The sequence below is a fragment of the Tursiops truncatus genome, chromosome 2 (assembly GCF_011762595.2).
Source record: "Tursiops truncatus isolate mTurTru1 chromosome 2, mTurTru1.mat.Y, whole genome shotgun sequence".
Classification (NCBI taxonomy): domain Eukaryota; kingdom Metazoa; phylum Chordata; class Mammalia; order Artiodactyla; family Delphinidae; genus Tursiops; species Tursiops truncatus.
In genome coordinates, this window is record NC_047035.1 from 61,314,691 (window position 1) to 61,335,094 (window position 20,404).

A 20,404-nucleotide genomic window follows, 5' to 3' on the forward strand; every position below is an offset into this window, starting at 1 on the left:
CACCAAATTATATTGTTTTTCTCTATAATGTTTCTGCTATGAATTCCTTCCTCCCATTCTCACTGCTACCAGCCTATACCAGCATACCAGTTCTCTATATTATTAGACTATATTACTGATTTCTTCTTAGCTGGTATTCTTATCTCTAACACCAACCTGCTTCAATTAATCTTCCACAATACTAAGTGGGACTGATGTTCCTAAAATGCTATTTCCATCATGTAACCTTTGCTACTTTCAAAACTCTACAATGGCTTCTTATTTCCTATCACATGAAATCTAAATGCCTTTGCATACTTTTGAAGGCTCTCAGTAATTCAGCCAGCCTCGCCTACCTTATGTCATCCCACAGGAACCTCTGCTCCTGCCAGGCTGACCTCTGTACAGTCTCCTCTCATATATTATACTCACACCTGTACCTCTGCTTCATTTATGCTCTTTCTCTCCTCTCTTATCCTTTCTTCTTTCCTCTGTGCTTATTTGTATCCCACCCACCCTACAGGGCCAAGGTCAGTTTCCTTGAGGCCTTCCTTTTCTCTGTATTACCTGCACTGAACAATTAACAAGCTATTCAGTACCATTCTGTTAAATAATTAAAAAGGGCAATACATATATAAATATGTTACCAGCACTACATACAGATGCAAGATGGCAGACACTCTAACAATCCCACTTCTAGGAATCTGTGCCCTCTCTATACATTTAGCTACTAGTATGTTCACTGTAGCAGTATTTGGAAACAACTAAATACCAATTATCTAAATGTCTTGTGAGCAAGAGCTATATAGCATACTTTTCACTTATTCCACCAATTTGAGTGCTACATACATAAAACAATTTTTTGGTGAGGTGTCTTTCTCTGTACCTTGTAATAACAGTAACATAGATGAAAATAAAATCCAAATTCATTGATTCCTCCCCATTACTGGTCCATATTTCTCACTAAAATCCCATATCTTTCCAAGAGATAAAATATTTTAAATTCCATATAGTAGTCAGACTAACAAGAAACACAAGAAACTTTTTGCATTAATGCCTACAATGAAATGGCTAGGAGAAAAGGTATTGCCAGCTGTAAAGGAACAAGTTGCAAGAATTAATCATACTCATAATCGTTACCTTTTTGCCAAAAAGTTTCCACAGGCAGCGTGCTTCTAATGCTATGTACATACACTCAACAACTTAAATCATTCATATGAACCTGTCAAAAGTGCTGGTCCACTATTTTGACATGCTTACTGAGAACAAAGGATAACTTACAGTCATCAAAGCAAGCTATTAACTCCTGTCTAAACTTTCTCTCTCAATCTGAACTACTGTACGATGGCTCTTTGATGGGAATCACACTCCGCCTTTTTCAGCTTCACATCATTCTGCTCGTAATATTACATGCCAGTGTCTTTGAAGGCTGCAAAAGAGCCATATTAACAAAGCATAGACATTTTGAATAAAAAGATTCTCAGTCCTTGTACCATAAGAAGTACATCTAAAATTCTAGCTATCACTATATATCCTTATATAGTGATATAACTTTTTAACAATTTAGGTCATTATTTTAATAGAAAGTATTTATGATAATGTGTTCTATAATTACAGGGCAAGATGAAGTATTATCTTTCATTAAAAAACCCAGCATCATATTTCTCCTTTCCATATGGCTGAAGAGACTTAAATCTGCTGTTCATCATGGCATCTCTACAAATGGCCTAACTGTACTCCTAATTAACAGAAACCTTTTCTAACAATTCTAAATACTTTTTAACTCAACAATTCCACTTCTAGGAATTTGTGTCCCCTGCAGTAATTGCAGATATGTGCAAATATTTAGATGCAAGAATGTTCATTGCAACAGTACTTTAAAACAACTAGTAACAATAAATGAATTAGTTAAATAATGGTATATCATACAATAGATTTAAAGCCATTTATTTAGTAAAACATTATGTATAATGATATAGAAAGTTATTCATAACATATCAAGTGAATCACGTTATAAAACTGTATGTACTATATGAAAACATTTTTTTAAATGTCAAGTTGCTTAGCAATATTTTAAAAATTTTCTGAAGTCAGTGTATATTGCTTTAGTAATTTGCATATATATATAGTGGTTAAAAAGCATTTAAAAAATGTTTTGCCTATCAAAACAATATTATTTAATATTTCTCTTGATAAAGATGAACACATGTACTTAACTACTAAAGTGAACAAGAGGTCATTTAAAAGAAAAAAAATGCAACCTCTTTCTATTCCCATTCTCACTTATTTTTTGTTGAACTCTCCACAGGTTTGGGGATCCAATAAGGCTGACAGAGAGCATGAGGCTTAAAAGTTACCCGTGGCTATAAAGTATTTTTATTCAGTGTGTATATTTTGCAGGTTTAAAAATTTTACTTCTTGCTAGCTAGAAATTTCCCAGAAAAATAAATGAAGGGGTTATAAGGTACACAAAGATGGAAGGACTATTTATTTCACTGGTTTTTTAACATCATAAATCAAGGCCGTACGATTTTCCAGTTAAGTTTTTACAATATTTAAAAACATTATTTGAACTGAAAGAGACTTCTTATATAGTGAAGGCTACCTCAGGTACTTTCCTTTAATCTCCCACACCCAAATGAGGCCAATCCAGATACTAAGAGCTCAAACCTCTCATTGTGTTTTGATCCTGTTTGTTTTATCCTTGCAGGATATTTGCTTTGGAAGAGGAGATTTATAGCTGAAGAACTATGACTAAATAGCTTATTTGCTAAGATAAACCAACCTGCATTAGTATTAAGGTAAAAAAACTATTACCTACTGGACTACTGATAAAAACAACCCTTTCTTTAAAAGAAAAAAGGTACACAAAAATCAAGTTTATAAATAGTTCTAATGCTTTTTCTAGACAGATAATCATGAGTAACAATTAAAAAAACCCTCAACTAAGCAACTTAACAAATAAACCTGACACTGTAACAGAAAAAGTCTCTGTTGAAAAAAAAAAAGTTTTAAACAAAAAAAATGTTCCCTGTACATATAATAAAAAGCTAATTTATTTACTATCCAAAGAGTTCTTTCAAATCAACAAAAATTGATTAACAGTCCAATACAAAAATGGGAAAAGGTCATGAACAGGCAGTTCACATAAAAAGAAAAATATACTGCAATAAATATTAAAAATAGCTTAACTTTATTCATAATTAAGGGAATATATATTAAAATGAGATATAATTTTTCATCTTTCAGATTGGAAGGTTAAAAACTCTGATAATACTAAATAGTGGTGAAGCTTGGGGAATAAGCATTCTCGCAGATTATTGTTGGTTGATACAACTTTTTTTTTTTTGATACAACTTTTTAACAGAACAATTTGGCAATACTTAGAATTAAAGACACATACGTTTTTTAACCTTAAATTTTTCATTTCTAGAAATTTATCCTATAGATCTAGTGAAAGGACTACACAAAAATATGCTTAAGGAAGGCTGTTCACTTGTAGCATAGTTTGTAATAGCAAATTTAAAAAACCCAAATAAACAAACCCAAATCCTTCTCTCACAGAACTTGCACTCTAGTCTACAAAAGATATATGTATACAGTAATATGTTTTAAGATTCAAAGTATTATTTCACAATGTTTTGTATTGGCTGGGAATTAGCAATTAATGCTTATATTTTTGAAAATCTGTAAGGAAGCTGATAATATTTTAGAGACTGAAATTTCAAAGTTAATTTTTTTAGCACTATTAAGATACACACATTCCCCTTTATCTTTCTTGGACACATCAGTATACATTCCTATTCATGGGTAGGCAAAATGCTTTGCTTAAAACAGGGATCATATTCACAGAACTGTGAGGAGAGGTTTTTAGGGAGAAGGTCAAAACAACTTAAATATGGGCTCTAATGAGAACTTGATGCTCTAAAGTAATCTGAATTGTTTCTAGTTTCTCCTCTCTTTTAGTGGCCCATCCCTCAAAAGCTAGCTGGAGCCTGTAATAAAAGGACATCTTTTCCAGAGAAAACCACAGATCCCTCTTTCAAAAAAAATCCTTTAGGTGTGGCACTTGACTTTTTCTTTTTACTTAACGCAACTAATAGGTGGTTATGCATCTCAGTAAACATAAAACTTAATTGACTTGTAAGATTCCAGAAAAAAAAATTAACAACAATGGAATAAAGTTTTGGGAAAATGTTGAAATAAAAAAGTTTCCACTGTGACAAATCCCTCTCAATAAATTCAGCCTAGTCCATTAAGTTACTACATTATCTAATACTATAAAGCAGAATATATACAACTACCTTGACCAGAGACCTGACATAAATATTAGCCTGGAGAAGCTAACATTTAATAAAGTTATTAAAATTTCTATTTAAAAATATTTATCACACTTTTGTGGTTCTTATATCCCTAAAACTTAAACAACTTTTGCTATTCCATAATCTCTTAGAAATACTAGTGGTAAAGAAGCCATTAGGAATATTCTCTACTTTTTCCCACTGATTCTCCTAATCATTGAGAGATAGTCAATATACCATCATAGAGGAATGAGTGAGATCTTTCCTTTAAATTTCAATGACTGATATTATTGGCACAAAAATAATGCAAAGTCTTCATTGGATATCATTTTGTTAATTTATCAGGTTCCAATTACCTTTTTATGGAAAAGGAGGCTCTATTCATAATCCTTTAATGCACAATTTCAAAACTGAAAAAGCTCTGAAAAAGCAAAAGTATTTTTATAAGTTTGTTGCAAACTCATGTAACAGCAAAACCTGATCTAGGGTGGTAATTCATATATGTCACTGTGCTTCTCCACAACAAATGAAGATGTTAACTAATAAAGAGAATATACATCATATTACCTTTACAAAATTTGAAAAATTCTAAATTCTGAAACACTTATAGTCCTTAGGGCTTTAAATGAAGGATGCAGATCTGATTAGATTCTGTGTTGTTATTTCTTTAGTAGGTGAATATTGTACATATGCTATAGCATATGCAATATTTTAAAAATCAAAATTTGGGAGGGCTTGAATCTTAGACCTTTTTTCTATGGCATGCTGTAACAGGTAACCAAGACTACTAGCAACATAACCCACAGAATTAATGAAACATATATGCTTTTCACAACTATGAAACCTCCCCTGACTGATCCAAGTCTGATACAGGTATCCTCTTTAAGTGTTCCCATAGTAACACACACTTCCTCTTTATAATTGCTGTTTACTTGTCAGTATCCTTTGCTAGACTGTAAGCTCAGTGATGGCAAATGCTGCTGTCTTTAATTTTATCTACCGGTGATCTCCCGTGTCTACTTCAATGCTTGGTGAATAATACATACTTGGTTAAGATAATAATTGAATTGAAGAGCAGAAGAAATAAGTTTCAAAGAATTTTCTAAGTACCTTCACATAGTTCAAGGTATTTGGATATGGGCAGGCACTACTCTCATTCAACTTTTATCTTATCATTATTTAAAGCTCTTTTTCATCTTATTTTACAAAAATATTTTAAGAGCTGTCCATTCACTGACATTGCTATTGTAACAATAATCATGTTTATTATTATTTCAACTTATTTTTTGGTAATCTTTCATGTTAATGATTATAATTATTTGTTCTTTTAAAATAAGCTTCAGTGTTTAAATACTTACATTTGGTAACAAATTTTTGCTGAACATCCATTGCTACTGATTTTTTAAAAACTGCGTATAATCATTAACAGCATCAATATCAACAATGAACAGATCTGAAATACCAATAACCCTGCTACACTTCAGCATATATTCAAATAATACTGACTGGTTTCCTACATTCACCACAGATGAGCACTCCCCCACCCCCGTTATTTTATTTTTCTCATTTTTACTAGTAGGACTGGCCTAAATCTTGACTCAGATTCTCTGCATTCATTTTTATTTGAAAGAGGCAAAATTCTAACCCCTTCCTCCTTGTTTCTTACACTAGCTAGTGGCACTTTGAATTTTAAAATTGAAATTTATAAGTAGGAACTGACAGCACCAGAGACAGATTCTGCTAGCTACCCTGTTCGTGATCTATTAGTTTCTGAATATGCATGATTCCTGGTATTGGATTGGCCAAAAAGTTCCTTCGGTTTTGAAGTAAAAGACACATTTTTCATGTTCACCAAGAATATTCACCCTTTTGTTCCACTACCTTCTGTCATTTTTCAGGCAACTTCATAATTCCATCTTCCCAAAACTTTTTATCTTTTTGAGAAAAGAACTGTTCCAGGTGCATTTCACAGTCTTCCAGGGAATTGAAATTTTTTCCATTAAGAGAATTTTGTAAAGACAGAAATTAATGGAAATCCGAAGGTGTAATGTCCCGTGAATACGGCGGATGAATCATAACTTCCCAGCCAAGCTGTAACAGTTTTTGCCTGGTCATCAAAAAAACATGCAGTCTTGGGGTAATGTGACGGAAGATTATGCGTTTTCTGTTGACTACTTCCGGACGCTTTTCGTCGAGGGCTGCTTTCAGTTGGTCTAATTGGGAGCAGTATTTGCTGGAATTAACCGTTTGGTTTTCTGGAAGGAGTTCATAATAGAGGACTCCCTTCCAATCCCACCACAGACACAACATCACCTTCTTTGGATGAACACCGGCTTTTGGTGTGGTTGGTGGTGGTTCATTTCGCTTGCCCCACGATCTCTTCCGTTCCACATTATTGTACAGTATCCACTTTTCATCACCCGTCACAATTTTTTTTATTTTTTCTATTTTAAAAATTTTTTATTGGAGTATAATTGCTTTACAATGTGTTAGTTTCTGCTGTAGAACAAAGTTAATCAGCTCTATGTATACATATATCCCCTCCCTCTTGAGCCTCCCCCCATCCCATCCCTCTAGGTCATCACAGAGCACCGAGATGAGCTCCCTATGCTATATAGCAGCTTCCCACTAGCTAGCTATTTTACACATGATAGTGTATATATGTCAATGCTACTCTCTCAATTCGTCCCACCCTCCCCGTCCCCCCCCACTGTGTCCACAAGTCCATTCTCTACGTCTGCGTCTCTTTTCCTGCCCTGAAAATAGGTTCATCAGTATTCTAGATTCCATATATATGCATTAATATACGATATATTTTTTCTCTTTCTGACAGAACATTTTTGTTACGTTTAAATAGAGAATCGCATGCGGAAATATGACCAATTTTTTTTCGCTTAACTTATGTGGAACCCAAACATCAAAGTGATTAACATCACCAAGCCAGTGCAAATGATTTTCAATGCTTGATTTGGATATTTTGAGTATGTTGGCTATCTCCTGCGTGATATATTGATTGTTCTCAATGTCTCGATTTGATCGCTATCAACTTCAACTGGTCTACCTAACTGTGGAGCATCATCCAGCGAGAAATCTCCAGCACGAAACTTCGCAAACCACTTTTGACACATTCTATCAGTCACAACGCCTTCTCCATATACTGCACAAATCTTTTACTGCATTTCATTTGTGTTTTTACCTTTCTGGAAATAATAAAGCATAATATGCTGAAAATGTTGCTTTTTTTCTTCAGTCTTCAATATTAAAATGGCTATACAAAAATTCACCAATTTTGATAACTTTTTAAAAAAATGCACGCTGATATGACAGCTGTTACAATACAATCTAACAAAACTGTTTCGAAATACATTGAAGAAAACTAAGCCATCTTACGGGAAAAACCAAACGAATATTTTGGCTAACCCAATACTTAATTTTGGCTCAGGCGTTGGTTTCTGTAGAAGTTTTGACCTTGCCATGACCTTTGGTTTCTAGATAGGATCTTGTAGATTTTCAGAGGATTGTGATGGTTTCCTCAGGTCAGATTCCGGTTGTGCATTTTACAACTATCACTGCTCCTGAAGCAATATGATCAACTGAATGTCTTACAGACCATCAATTTTTAGCTACCCAAGGCCTAATAAAAGTAACTTAACCTTCTGAAAACTTTGTGGGAGGCAGCTTCTTATATAGCTCTCAACGATGCCTGCCTTCTGGTATTCACACCATTGTGTAATCCCCTGCCCATCGGTGTGGACTGGACCCAAGGACTTGTTTCTAATGAACAGAACACGGCATAAATGATGGAATGTCACTTCTGTGATTAGGCAACAAAAGGCTGTGACTTCCATTCTGCTAGCTTTCTCTCTCTCTCTCCTTGCTTGCATTCCAGTGAAGCCACCTGCCATGTTGTGAGGTGCTACATGGAGAGACCCACATAGCACGGAACCAAAGAAGGCCTGAGGCCTTGAGTATGACAAGAACTGAGAAGCTTTGCTCTAACAGCCTGTGAGAACTGAATCCTGACAACAACCATGTGAGACATCTAGAAAATAGATGCTTCCTAGTCAGGTCTTGAGATTACTGCAGGCTTGTGAGACATGTGGAGCCAGAGGACCCAGCTAAGCTGAGATCCCTTATCCAAAGAAACTGTGAAATAGTAAGAGTTCTAAGCTGTGAAGTTTTGGAGTAATTTGTTATAGAGCAGAAGATAACTAGGCTACTATAAACCTCAAAAGTATATTTTTTGTCCTGAAACAAAATATAACTAAATTATGGTTTCAAATTATATACTTAGTTGGTTGATATGTATTCATTATATCTTTTGTATGATATGTATTCATTATATCTTTTAATATGATACAAATTCATTATTAGTAGGAAATATACATAGCAAGGATGAATTCTGTCACAAAATATTGACGAATGACATAGTTTTAAAACCTAAACTGATTCTTGGCAAGATGGTTCTATGAAAACTTTTGTATAAAAATGTTCTGTTCTATTGGATGGAAAGATATACTAACTAAATAGTGTTCATAGGTTACTCCTGGCATTGCAGACATCAATTATATCACAGTATGTTATATGGCCTCCTCATATAGCCTAATGGTAAGGTTATCATGCAAGAGAACTGCAGGATATCCTCTTTTCATTAGAATTTTAAGCTCTAAATATAAGTGATCACTTTAAATGTAAGTGACATAAATCTCAAGTATTTTCTTAAAGGACCTGTTAACAATTCTGAAGGTTTATTTGTTATAAATGTAAGCCCCTTCCTTGAGAAACTAAGACACCAAGAGGGATAGCTATTTGGATGTCTTGCGTACTACTCATATTAAACTCGTTAAAAATGTTCTTCCATTTCACATCTGTTCTTCCTCTAGTTTTCTGTCTCAATAAATGGTATTTCCATCTATCAGGTTGCTCAAGACAAAAATTTGGGAGCTCCCCTTAACACCCCGCATCCTATTCAGGCAGTTTACTGCTTGGATGCCATCCATGTACATCTCAAGTCCCACTCCTCTCTATCTCCAATGATACTCCCCTGGTCCAAGTCATCACGATTTCTCACGACTACTATTCCTTCCTAGTGAGTCTCTCTACTTCTATTCTTATCTCATTCCAATCTATCCTCCACAGAGCATTCAGGGCTAATCTTTTAAAAATGCAAATCAGAACATGTACCCTCATTAAAATCTATCAACAACTTCCACTGCTTAAGCTAAAAAAAGGAAACTAACAGAAAGAAACCTTGACAAGGGTTACAATGTTCTTCAAGATCTGACTCTGCATACTACTCCATCCTCCTTTTTTGTTCCAAGCTGCCCTCTGGCCAAAAAGATCTTCCTTCAGTTTCTCCCATGTGCCAAGTTCTTTGCTGTGGTTTCCACATGAAAGGTGTTTTTCCCCTGGCTAATTCCTATTTATACTTCTGGCCACAGCTTAGTAAAAACCTTATCCCTTTAACACAAATCTGAATTAGATCTGTTATATTCTCTTACAGTTTGTGGAGAATTTTCCCTCATCACGTTAATCACAAATGGTAGTTACATACTTATTTGTATGAATATTTAATACTTATCTCTCCTGAACGAAGGTTTGCTTCATGAAATCAAGGTAGAGTTTGATTTTGTTCACCTGTGCCTGACACTGTACATGTTTTAAAAATATTTGTTGGATAAAGTCATGAATACAATTGTTCAAGATCCTGCTTCTTATAATTGGTAAAATATTTAAATTATGGACTTTCATCCATTAAGAAACTTTCTCTTTCATCTTTTTTATTTAGAATGAAATACATTCATTTTTGAGATCTGAAAAAATTCTAATATTTATATTGGCATGGCTATTTACTTCCTGAATCAACCCAACTGTAATGATTTATACTTACTTTTTCACTTTACAATAACTAATTAGGACATCTACAACAACCAATTATAAATATAAACAGCCACTTTCTAGTTGTCAAAACAGTTATTTCCAAAAGTGACAAAATCTGTCAGGAAAAGAGTATCAAAGCTATGTTTTATCATGAAAGTATAGTTTCATTAAAGAATTAGGGGACCAGATAGGTTAGCTATTTAAGACTTGGCAAAATTTTAACAAGAAATGAAACATTACATTAAGCAGGAATTATTTTTAAATGAGCAAAACATGATTGTAAAGGAACTTCTTTGATGCATTCATTTTATTATCTTCTAAACACATTTACTTAATCAATGTAGAGTTTATTGTGTTAAATTGTTACTTAAATGTATTTGAAAGTTTTTAATGCATTTTTGCTGCTATTATAGTATGATATAGAAAATGTATGAAACCAATATAAAATTCAATGACTAAAGATAAAAATTTTATTAGCACGTTCCAGTTTCACTCCCTAAGCAAGAAATATGATTTATTAATTTGCTCAAAGATACCACTAACATGTAGCTCTTCAGAATAATTACTTAAAATGTATTCCCATGATATAAACATTTTTATTGTTTTAGTATTCACTGGATCTACTATTCAAAAGTTATGAACAGTACTACAACCAATTTATACCACACAATAAATGATGTATACTGTTAAAGTCAAATGTTCTCAGAGTCAGTATAATCAAAACATACCTTTATTGGACTCATGCATTCACTTATAGTTTGCTTACTATTGCTTCATAGAGATAGGAATTTGTACATTACAGGATTTTATTGATTTATTAGTTATAGAATATACTAAGCATACTCAGTAGACCGAAAAAGTTAGCTCTGGGGCTAGTATCATATAATAGCAAGTTGCAGAATACTTTAGAGCAAAATCAGAGTGTTGGCATAAATGATAAATACATAAAAGTGGACTAGTAAAGACTAATATTTAGTAAGTCCCCTAATAAAGAAAATCAGGTCTTAGAGTTGTACACTTTGCTCATAATGAAAAGAATATTTATTAAGCATCTTAAAGCCTATAGTCAATTATTCTATAATAAACTATTAAATTTCTTTCTTTTCTTTTTTTTTTTTCAGTACGCGGTCCTCTCACTGTTGTGGCCTCTCCCGTTGCGGAGCACAGGCTCCTGACGCGCGCAGGCTCAGTGGCCATGGCTCACGGGCCCAGCCGCTCCGCGGCATGCGGGATCTTCCCGGACCGGGGCACGAACCCGTGTACCCTGCATCGGCAGGCGGACTTCCAACCACTGCGCAACCAGGGAAGCCCTTAAATTTCCTTTTTTAAAAAATATTTTTTTATTTGAAGATATGTAAAGAAACCATTAACATTTATTTGTTTATTTATTTAACATCTTTTTTGGAGTATAATTGCTTTACAATGTTGTGTTAGTTTCTGCTGTATAACGAAGTGAATCAGCTATATGCATACGTATATACCCATATACCCTCCGTCTTGCGTCTCCTTCCCACCCTCCTTATCCTACCCCTCTAGGTGGTCACAAAGTACCCAGCTGATGTCCCTGTGCGATGCAGCTGCTTCCCACTAGCTATCTATTTTACATTTGGTTGTGTGTATATGCCAATGCTACTCTCTCACTTCGTCCCAGTTTACCCTTCCCCCTCCCTGTGTCTTCATGTCCATTCTCTACGTCTGCGTCTTTATTCCTGTCCTGCCCCTAGGTTCATGAGAAACATTTTTTTTTTAGATTCCATATATATGGGTTAGCATATGGTATTTGTTTTTCTCTTTCTGACTGTATGACAGACTCTAGGTCCATCCATCTCACTACAAATAACTCAGTTTCGTTTCTTTTTATGGCTGAGTAATATTCCATTGTGTATATGTGCCACATCTTCTTTATCCCTTCATCTGTCGATGGACACTTAGGTTGCTTCTAAAAACCATTAACATTTATCTAATATGCTGTAATACACATACGTTTTCCAGCAAATGATTCCTTTCAATAACTTACATCCTAATTTAACTAATTCAGATAATTTATCAACTTGAATATGTACTTGTTGGGGGGGCTGTTTAATAAATGATGAAAGTATTTTAAAATATGCTTTTGAGGAAATAAATTTTTTTAAACAATATAAAAATGTGTTTAAATTGATGAAAGAGTAAAGTGGGTGTGTAAAACTTGTAATGAAATTCTCTAAAGGATCATTTTTAAAAATTTTGCCCTTTAAAAATTCACAGATCATGTAGCTGAAGGTGATAATGTTGCTAATGAGTAGTGTTCTGAGTTCTATTTTTGAAGCCAAAGCAAAAATTATTATTAAATATTTTTGCCTTTAATTAAATTAATTTATATAGCCTTTTAAAATGGACTACTTGAGGTCTTCTGAGTGCACATGAATGAGCAGAATGAAGGTTCAGCAAAGATTAGCACAGCATGTTCGTGACTCAATCCCTCAGTTGATTTATCATATAGCTGAACATAGCTGGTCAACACGTTGTTTTGAGCATCTTTTTTTTCTTTTTAGCTGTAAATTGTTTAATTTCTACCTCTAACGGACCACTGAAATACTCAGAGGAAGCAGAAAGTAGACTGAATTTCAATTACAAATGAGGAGCATCAAAATAAATCCGTAAATTCACCTCAAGATTCTCTTCACCAGATCTCTATGTTGTGTTCATTTTATCAGACTACTCGTATTACTTGTTTAGTAGCTGTTACTTAAAAAACAAAGTTAGAGAGAGAAAACACTGGAATAGTAATAATATTAAATTTAGTTTTACATACATTGGAGTAAGCACCAAAAACACTCATAATGTGCTATTCATGGAAATATTCTAGCAAATGCAGGCTAAAAAACCACCATTATTTCATTTTAAAAGTAAAATGTTAAGAATTCCAAATATCATCTCACAAGCAGTTATTTAATGCCATAATACATTACTAAATTTTAATCTATTAATACTTCCTTATATATATTTCAAACAGCATATGATGTTACATATGAATACGAAAGACTGTACTTAAAATAAAACTTATAAAACAATCAATGCAAATTAACTTATCTTACACCAATGCAAGAAGGATACTTAAAACTCTGCCTAGAGAATATGTATTACTATTAAAGGGAATTAAGAGTCAAGAAAGGTTAGGAAACGTTGCTATAACATTGCTGAGGATTTTGATCATTTTAAACCCAGAAAAGTTTCAATTAATGATGGAGGAAGTAAGTCACTGATTTTTATACTGCCAAGTGAAATGCAGCAAGCTAGAATAACTGGTTAGTTTTATTAAGGTATCTTATTAAGATGGCTTATTAAGCTACTCACTATTGTTTTCATAGGGCTTTAGGCTGATACTAAACTTTAAAATGTAGGATTCTTTTCTTCCTAACTTTCATAAAAGTCATATATAATTAGCACTGAATGAAATTTTCTAATGTCAACATTTCAAATTTTGATTAACAGGGAATACAAATCAACCTTATTCAAGTTTAATTCAAAAGACTGGCAACATCCTTTGGGAGACTAGTAGAGATAATATATCAAGGAACCTTCAAACTTTAAACTAAGCCAGGGGCCTACAAAGTAAAAGTAATATTCAACTTATTAAGCTGGAATCATCACAGTAATTTTCTCTATCTGATTTATCTTTGATTCATAAATACCATATATTCTCAAATTGAAATCAACACTTAGGGTCTAGAAGACAATCATGATCCTACTGTAGATAGATACAATAACCCAGCTACTCAGATGATTGAAATAAAGACAAAGCAACAATTGACAAAACTGGTGCAGGTAATGACTGTAAAGTAAGAAACAGAAATTCAGACAGTGGTAGATTTTCTGGACAGTATATAATTAAAAACCTGGTCAATTTCCATATGGTGGGAAGAACCACAGTTGTTCAGCTCCATTATATGACTAATATTTCTGAACATGAAACACCATTCAGTATAAATCATACACACTAGGATAACTCAGTAAGTTGTTCTTACTTTTTTTTTTTTTTTTTTGCGGTTCGCGGGCCTCTCACTGTTGTGGCCTCTCCCGTTGCGGAGCACAAGCTCCGGACGCGCAGGCTCAGCGGCCATGGCTCACGGGCCCAGCCGCTCCGCCGCATGTGGGATCCTCCTGGACCGGGGCACAAACCCGTGTCCCCTGCATCGGCAGGCGGACTCTCAACCACTGAGCCACCAGGGAAGCCCTGTTCTTACTTTTGAATGAGGGTAAACTAGAAGTGCCCTCTTTTTCATATTCTATAGAGTATTCAGCACTACATCTAGGGTAGGTGAATGGGGCACTCAATTCAGATGAACAATTTAAAGAGGTGTAAAAAGTCTCATTATCAGGATAAATATTTAAATGCAATATTCAAAAAAAAATCAAAATTAACACAAAAACACCATGATAAACAAAATATCAAAATTTAAATACAGGATCAGTACCCTAGTCTAATATTGATAAAATCTCTAAGGCAAAACTTCTTTACATTATAGTGAGTTTCTTTAAAAGATGAATTTTGATAAAAGGTTGAATGATTTAGGTCTATCTTCTATCATTTACATAAGCACAGAATATTTGAGTAAGAAAAATTTCTAAAGTAAATTTTAATAATAAATCCCTAAATATTGTTTGAAGGCACCTGACATCTTAAATCCCCATGTCTAAGCCCTCTCTGATTTTTAAGCTCTGAACTCTCTGGTATATGCTAAGCAAGTTTCCCCAAACTAGACTGACTGACTTTAGTGCCAAAGTAGCTTCTTTTAACTCATTACATGGCTGATGAATGGTCTTTGCTTGAATTAATTACAGTGGGGGTTACAAGGTGGTGATTTTCTAATTCTATTATTCTATCTGTACTTGTTAACTGCTGTTCTCCTTTACAAAAGAGATTCCTCCTTTCCATCTTCCATCATTTTTTTTTAAAGTATCTTTATAAACCCTAGATGTAACAATTAAGGATTCTATAGTCAAATACAGTTCTTCTTTTGAAGCATACATTATCCCAAATTTGGTCTATGGGAACTTTGTCAAGCTGCTCCTGTGCCCTTTCTACATGACTCTATTAGTCTCTGAGTACTTTCTTCCTTTCTGGCACAAAATGATAATCCAGACTCACCGTAGTTTCCATGCTCCAAACCTAGGAGCTTTGGTACCCTTTAATAGGAAATGTATTCAGGAACTAAAATCTGGGTGTTAGGTGTATCCCTTCCTTCTAAGCCTTTTTCAATGAATAGAGCTAAGGAAAAATATACATTTTTAAAAGCATGAATTCATATTGATAGTTTCAATTCAAATTGAATATTACAGTTGCTTTTTTCTAATGTCATCTATTTTACAGTGAAAATCTTGGCTCCTAATAATATTTATTTACATATTTCCTCAATCCAACAATATATAGAAAATAGTTTCAAAATTTTAATAATCAGTAGTACAACTAAGTATGAATATACTGAGCAAAGTTTAAGATTACTTTGCATTTCTTTTTGTCCTTAGAATATATGCCACTAATGATGTATATTCAGTCTGATAGTCAAAAGATATTTGAGTTAATTATTTTCTCTCTATAAGAATCTAACCAATCTGATATAGTTAGGTACATTGATTTCTATTTGTATTCACTTTCAGGGTTTGCTTTTTTTATCTTTTTCATTTGATTTTTTTTTTTTTTTCTGGTACGCAGGCCTCTCACGGTTGTGGCCTCTCCCGTTGCGGAGCACAGGCTCCGGACGCGCAGGCTCAGCGGCCATGGCTCACAGGCCCAGCCGCTTCGCGGCATGTGGGATTCTCCCAGACCGGGGCACGAACCCATGTCGCCTGTATCGGCAGGCGGACTCTCAACCACTGCGCCACCAGGGAATCCCCTTTCATTTGATTTTAATTTCTGAATATTTAAAATATATACATGGTTCAAAAGTCAAAACTATACAAAAAGGCAGAGTTAGAAAAGTTGCATTTCCATCCTATGCCTGGATCTCTTTCCCATCTATCTCCAAAGGTAACTATTTTCATTAGTTTCTGGTTTATCCTCCCTGTTCCTCTTATTCTTATTTCTCACATAAAAGATAGCATATTATAAATAGTTGATTATTTTCAGTTAGCAATATGTCAATCAATATTAGTTTACAGACATCTTCCTTACTTTTTTCTTTTTTTTTAAAGTTGCATCATATCACGCTATGTGAATATTTGCCATAGTTTATTCAGCTACTCTGCTATTTGGGTTGTTTCCGTTTGCTATTAAAGTAATACTGTAATTCTTACATTGTTTCATATTCAGGAGGTATATATTCAGGAGGGATTCCTAAAAGTGATTTTCTTTAGTCAAAGGATAAATGTAATTTTGTTAGATACCATCAAATTCTCCTCCATAGGGATTTTTACCGTTTTGCATTCTCACTTGTAATGTGTGAGAATGCACAGAATCCTCTTTACTTCCAGTTTCCACGATCTATGTGCAGAATCACTTTTTCCAAAGTTACATGACATTTACATTATGTCTCTGAGGCTAAAATATTATTTTTCTAACTTACTATTTCTGGTTCCAAAGAGGTAATTATAACTTTTTATCTAAAATGTATATTACAAGTAGAAGATATTCTTCAGTCAATGGCTTGCATTTATAGAGTGTATTATGTTTTTCAAGGCACTTTTATGCACTTGCACCTTGTTTGATCTGCACAGCCATGCTTGGAAGTAGATAGGGCAAGTCTATCAGCTCCATCTTCTAGATGAGGAAACGGAGAAGGAACACAGTTTAATAACTTGTACACACCCAGTTAATGACAGGCAAGGGTCTGTTAGTTTACTGGTATTTCTATTAGATACTAAGTTGTCTCCTTTTTAACTATCAATTCTAGTATTTTATTATATGTTTGTGTCACTTATTAAAGTATTAGGAATACAGACTTATTCATTATACTTCACATATAGTAGAAATATGAAAGCTATTAATAAGTCATGTTCATATTTTAAGCTTATTTTGGAAAATAAAGCTTAATTTATTTGGGTTTAGCTCAAGAATTTTATAAAGTATAAAGTGCTATCCAGTCTAATAATAAAATTTATTCTGGAAAAATACCCCATATTTTAATTTAAAGTAAGATTCAGTTATGTAAGCATAAGTAACAAGTTGAATATAATGAATTACTTTTGAATATATATACAATTAGTATGAATTTATAAAATCTTAGAAAATCAAATGCAAAGTACCAAAAATGTAATTTCAAGACTGCATTGAAGCTCAAAGGCTTCCTTTGTACTAAACAATGAGTCTTTGCATTTTCTAAAAAAGGCAAGAAAAAAATTCTATTCCAATTATAAAATATTTTGGCCTAAATTTTTAATTAGATTGATTCATCTTTGAGAATGGCAACATATATTTGTCCTATCAAGTGAGCTTCATGAAAACATTAACAGATGTTATAAACTGAGAGTCCTCAAACAAAACCTGTGAAATCAATGAGTGTAAATATAAACTCTGATTTTGGTCTCTTTTTCATAATGTAAACTGTTTTCCATAAAACACAATCTGTACGTTTGTCATTTATTTTTGAAGTTGAAAAATAACAAAAAGACTTTAGACCCACATATAAAAGGTACTCTTTTTATCCTTTTCTGAGACACTGACCTGTATACTCATTTAAAAATGAACACCACATCTTTACGTTATTAAATCTTTGTTTTGATCTATTAGTATTCACCAAAGTGCCATTTTATAAAACCTCACACTGAATAGACAAGGCTGGAGGTGACCATCTGCAGCTTTAGAGTCTGTGTTTGAATTGATGAAAAGAGCTTTGTGTTTTCATTGCCAAGTTTGATTCTTTCAGTCATTAGGCATTCCCCTCAGATCGCATCAATGAAGCCGTACTCTCTTACACCCATGTGTTAAATTCTCTTCTCCTCATGGTTTCCTTTGCCAGCTCTACTCAAGAATGACTATTGGGCCTTAGCCACATTCTTCTCACAGCTGTGTTAAAAAGAGCATCAGAAAGTCTTCTTAAAACCCATATGTGTATCTGGTCAGTTCTCTGTCTTAGGGTCACCTCACATTGTGGTGTGATTATACAGAGATTCATTCTTGTTCTTGAACTGTGCTACTCCCATCATTCTGGGAAAGATTAGGCCCTATAGTCAGTAGAAGAGAACTTCTTGGAAGACTGATGTGAAATACACATAGTTCAGAAGGCAGATTATTTTAAATTAAGGAAGAAGATGTTTCAAGATTTTAAATATGTTTATATGTTACTTTTACCGTTATTTAGCTTGTCAAATGGTAACATAAAGAGAAAGAACATATGCTTTCATTATGCTTTTAGGATACTGTTGTATTTGTGAAGGAAAAAGTCAAATGATGATGATGTTCCAAGAACTATTAGTTTGTATGCTATAAATGCCAGAGCAATTTTAAAAATTAAAATTACTTAAGTTTAGAAAGTTCCAAAATACTATTTACTATTTTTAGTTTTCACTTTTAATTAGTCTTTCTATAGAAACACCTGATGAAGTAATAATCTGTAGCAGCAAAACTATTCTTTTCTTTATACTTAGGTTAAGAACTGAAGGAAAAAAACTTTCTGTTGAGTTGTTCAGGAATATATAACAATATAAGAAAGAAATAAGATGGATTTAAGCTATATATGAATGGATTTAATCATTCATATTGCTATAGAATGATTTTTTTCTCTTTAAATGTAAATGATCAAGAATGAAGTTTATGTGTGGACATTGTTTATGATTTCACTAGCAGACAGAGTTACCCTGAAATAAACAAGATTCTTTCATTCTATATTTAGAGGGCCAAATGTGCATTTGGGAAAAATCCCTTAGTGGGGGGATACAGTCAAACATGGAATAATGGGGAGAAATAATCAAACATGGAGTCTTAGAATCCAAGTAAAATTTATATTTCTACTTGCTCTTGGGTTCAATGTAGATTTTTCAATTATATTTTGGGAATAAAACTATATCTAGTAAGGAAGTGTACATCAGATTTTAGGTGAGGATACTGACAATTCATTAAAAAAAACTCAGACCCTGATTTATATAAATATGCAGACATTTTCTATATCAACAGATAGATACATTATATCCATTCATCTGTGTGTTTAAGAATAGAGAAAGCAAAAGAGGATGTTCCCAGTGAGTTATCAATGAGGTTGAGCAAGATCCAGGCAGGAATGATGAAAACTTCTAAAAATCTAATTTCTACAATAGCTTCCTTTTTTCCTTTACTACAACAGCAGTATTCTAAAGTACACTAGTGGTTAGTGTTATTGTTACCTTTCCTAGGAAGTTCAAATCACTTTATATATCTCATTTTTATCAGTTCTAAAAGTATTCTCAGGTAAGATAGTTCTCCTATCTTCACAGAAGTACCCTGGAAGCAAGGTTTAAACGGTTAAGAAGGCTTTTAACTGGAGCTAAGAACAGAATCAAGGAAAAGGGTACTGGTTAGAGCATATGACCACTCTAAGGAACTTACATTTCATACACATGTGTGAAAATCACATTAGAATATCTCTGCGGTATAAGAACTCCTGTTGTATTTTTTTCAGCCTGTCAAGTTTCAGTTAAAGTGTACTTGATCATCGTATAATTTCCCTAAAATAATAGGAATTCTTATCTCTGACTTTCAACTACTGTAACACTGGGACTAATGAAAAACAACAAAAATTCCTGCATTTTATTTAGTCTTAAACCAAAACTGTATGACTCTCTCTCTTATTTAACCCTTTTGCTCTTTTTCTCTCATTCTTCTCCATAGTGATCATCTGAAACATGTTTTATCTATCTTAGTAGGCTGAAATGTGTACTAGCCCAACTCTAGATCACCTATTGGAAGAAAGATTCTGAAATGAAGAAGCAAATCAAATGTAAGAAGCCATGTTGTAATTTAACTTTTTAGTCCCCACTTTCATGCTTTTTATGATTCACTCCATAAAGTTAACTATAAAAGGGAACTAATCAGGGACAGTGCAGATACTTAGGTTTAGAGAATCCCTTTTCTTCTTTAGCCTGGATCCTTCACTTTCCACTTCATTGGAATTTCTCAATTTTAATAATCCCACATTAATTCTTCCCTGGTAGAAAGAAATGAGCTAGACAATTAAAACTATGTTTTTTTTTCATGTCAAAGTGAGACATTCCTTGAAGCTCAAGGTATAAGCCTCAATTCTTTAGTTTTTATAAAGAAATGAATATAATTATATCACCTATCAAACATGGTA

General features: G+C 33.5%; 1 protein-coding gene across 8 annotated transcripts in view; it reads right to left on the minus strand.

Moving 5' to 3' along the window:
* MIPOL1 (mirror-image polydactyly 1) overlaps positions 1–20,404 on the minus strand; it is a 315,627-nt gene that overhangs the window by 34,947 nt on the left and 260,276 nt on the right. The window contains exon 13 of one of the 8 annotated variants that reach the window (XM_073800542.1): positions 10,086–16,899. The exons of 6 other annotated variants lie outside the window; for them this stretch is intronic. In XM_073800542.1, the coding sequence (XP_073656643.1) occupies positions 16,887–16,899 (13 nt within the window). In that variant the 3' untranslated portion in view covers positions 10,086–16,886. Of the gene's footprint in view, positions 1–10,085; positions 16,900–17,165; positions 18,145–20,404 lie in introns of those variants that run through there. One more of the 8 variants, XM_019924006.3, reaches the window with a different exon arrangement.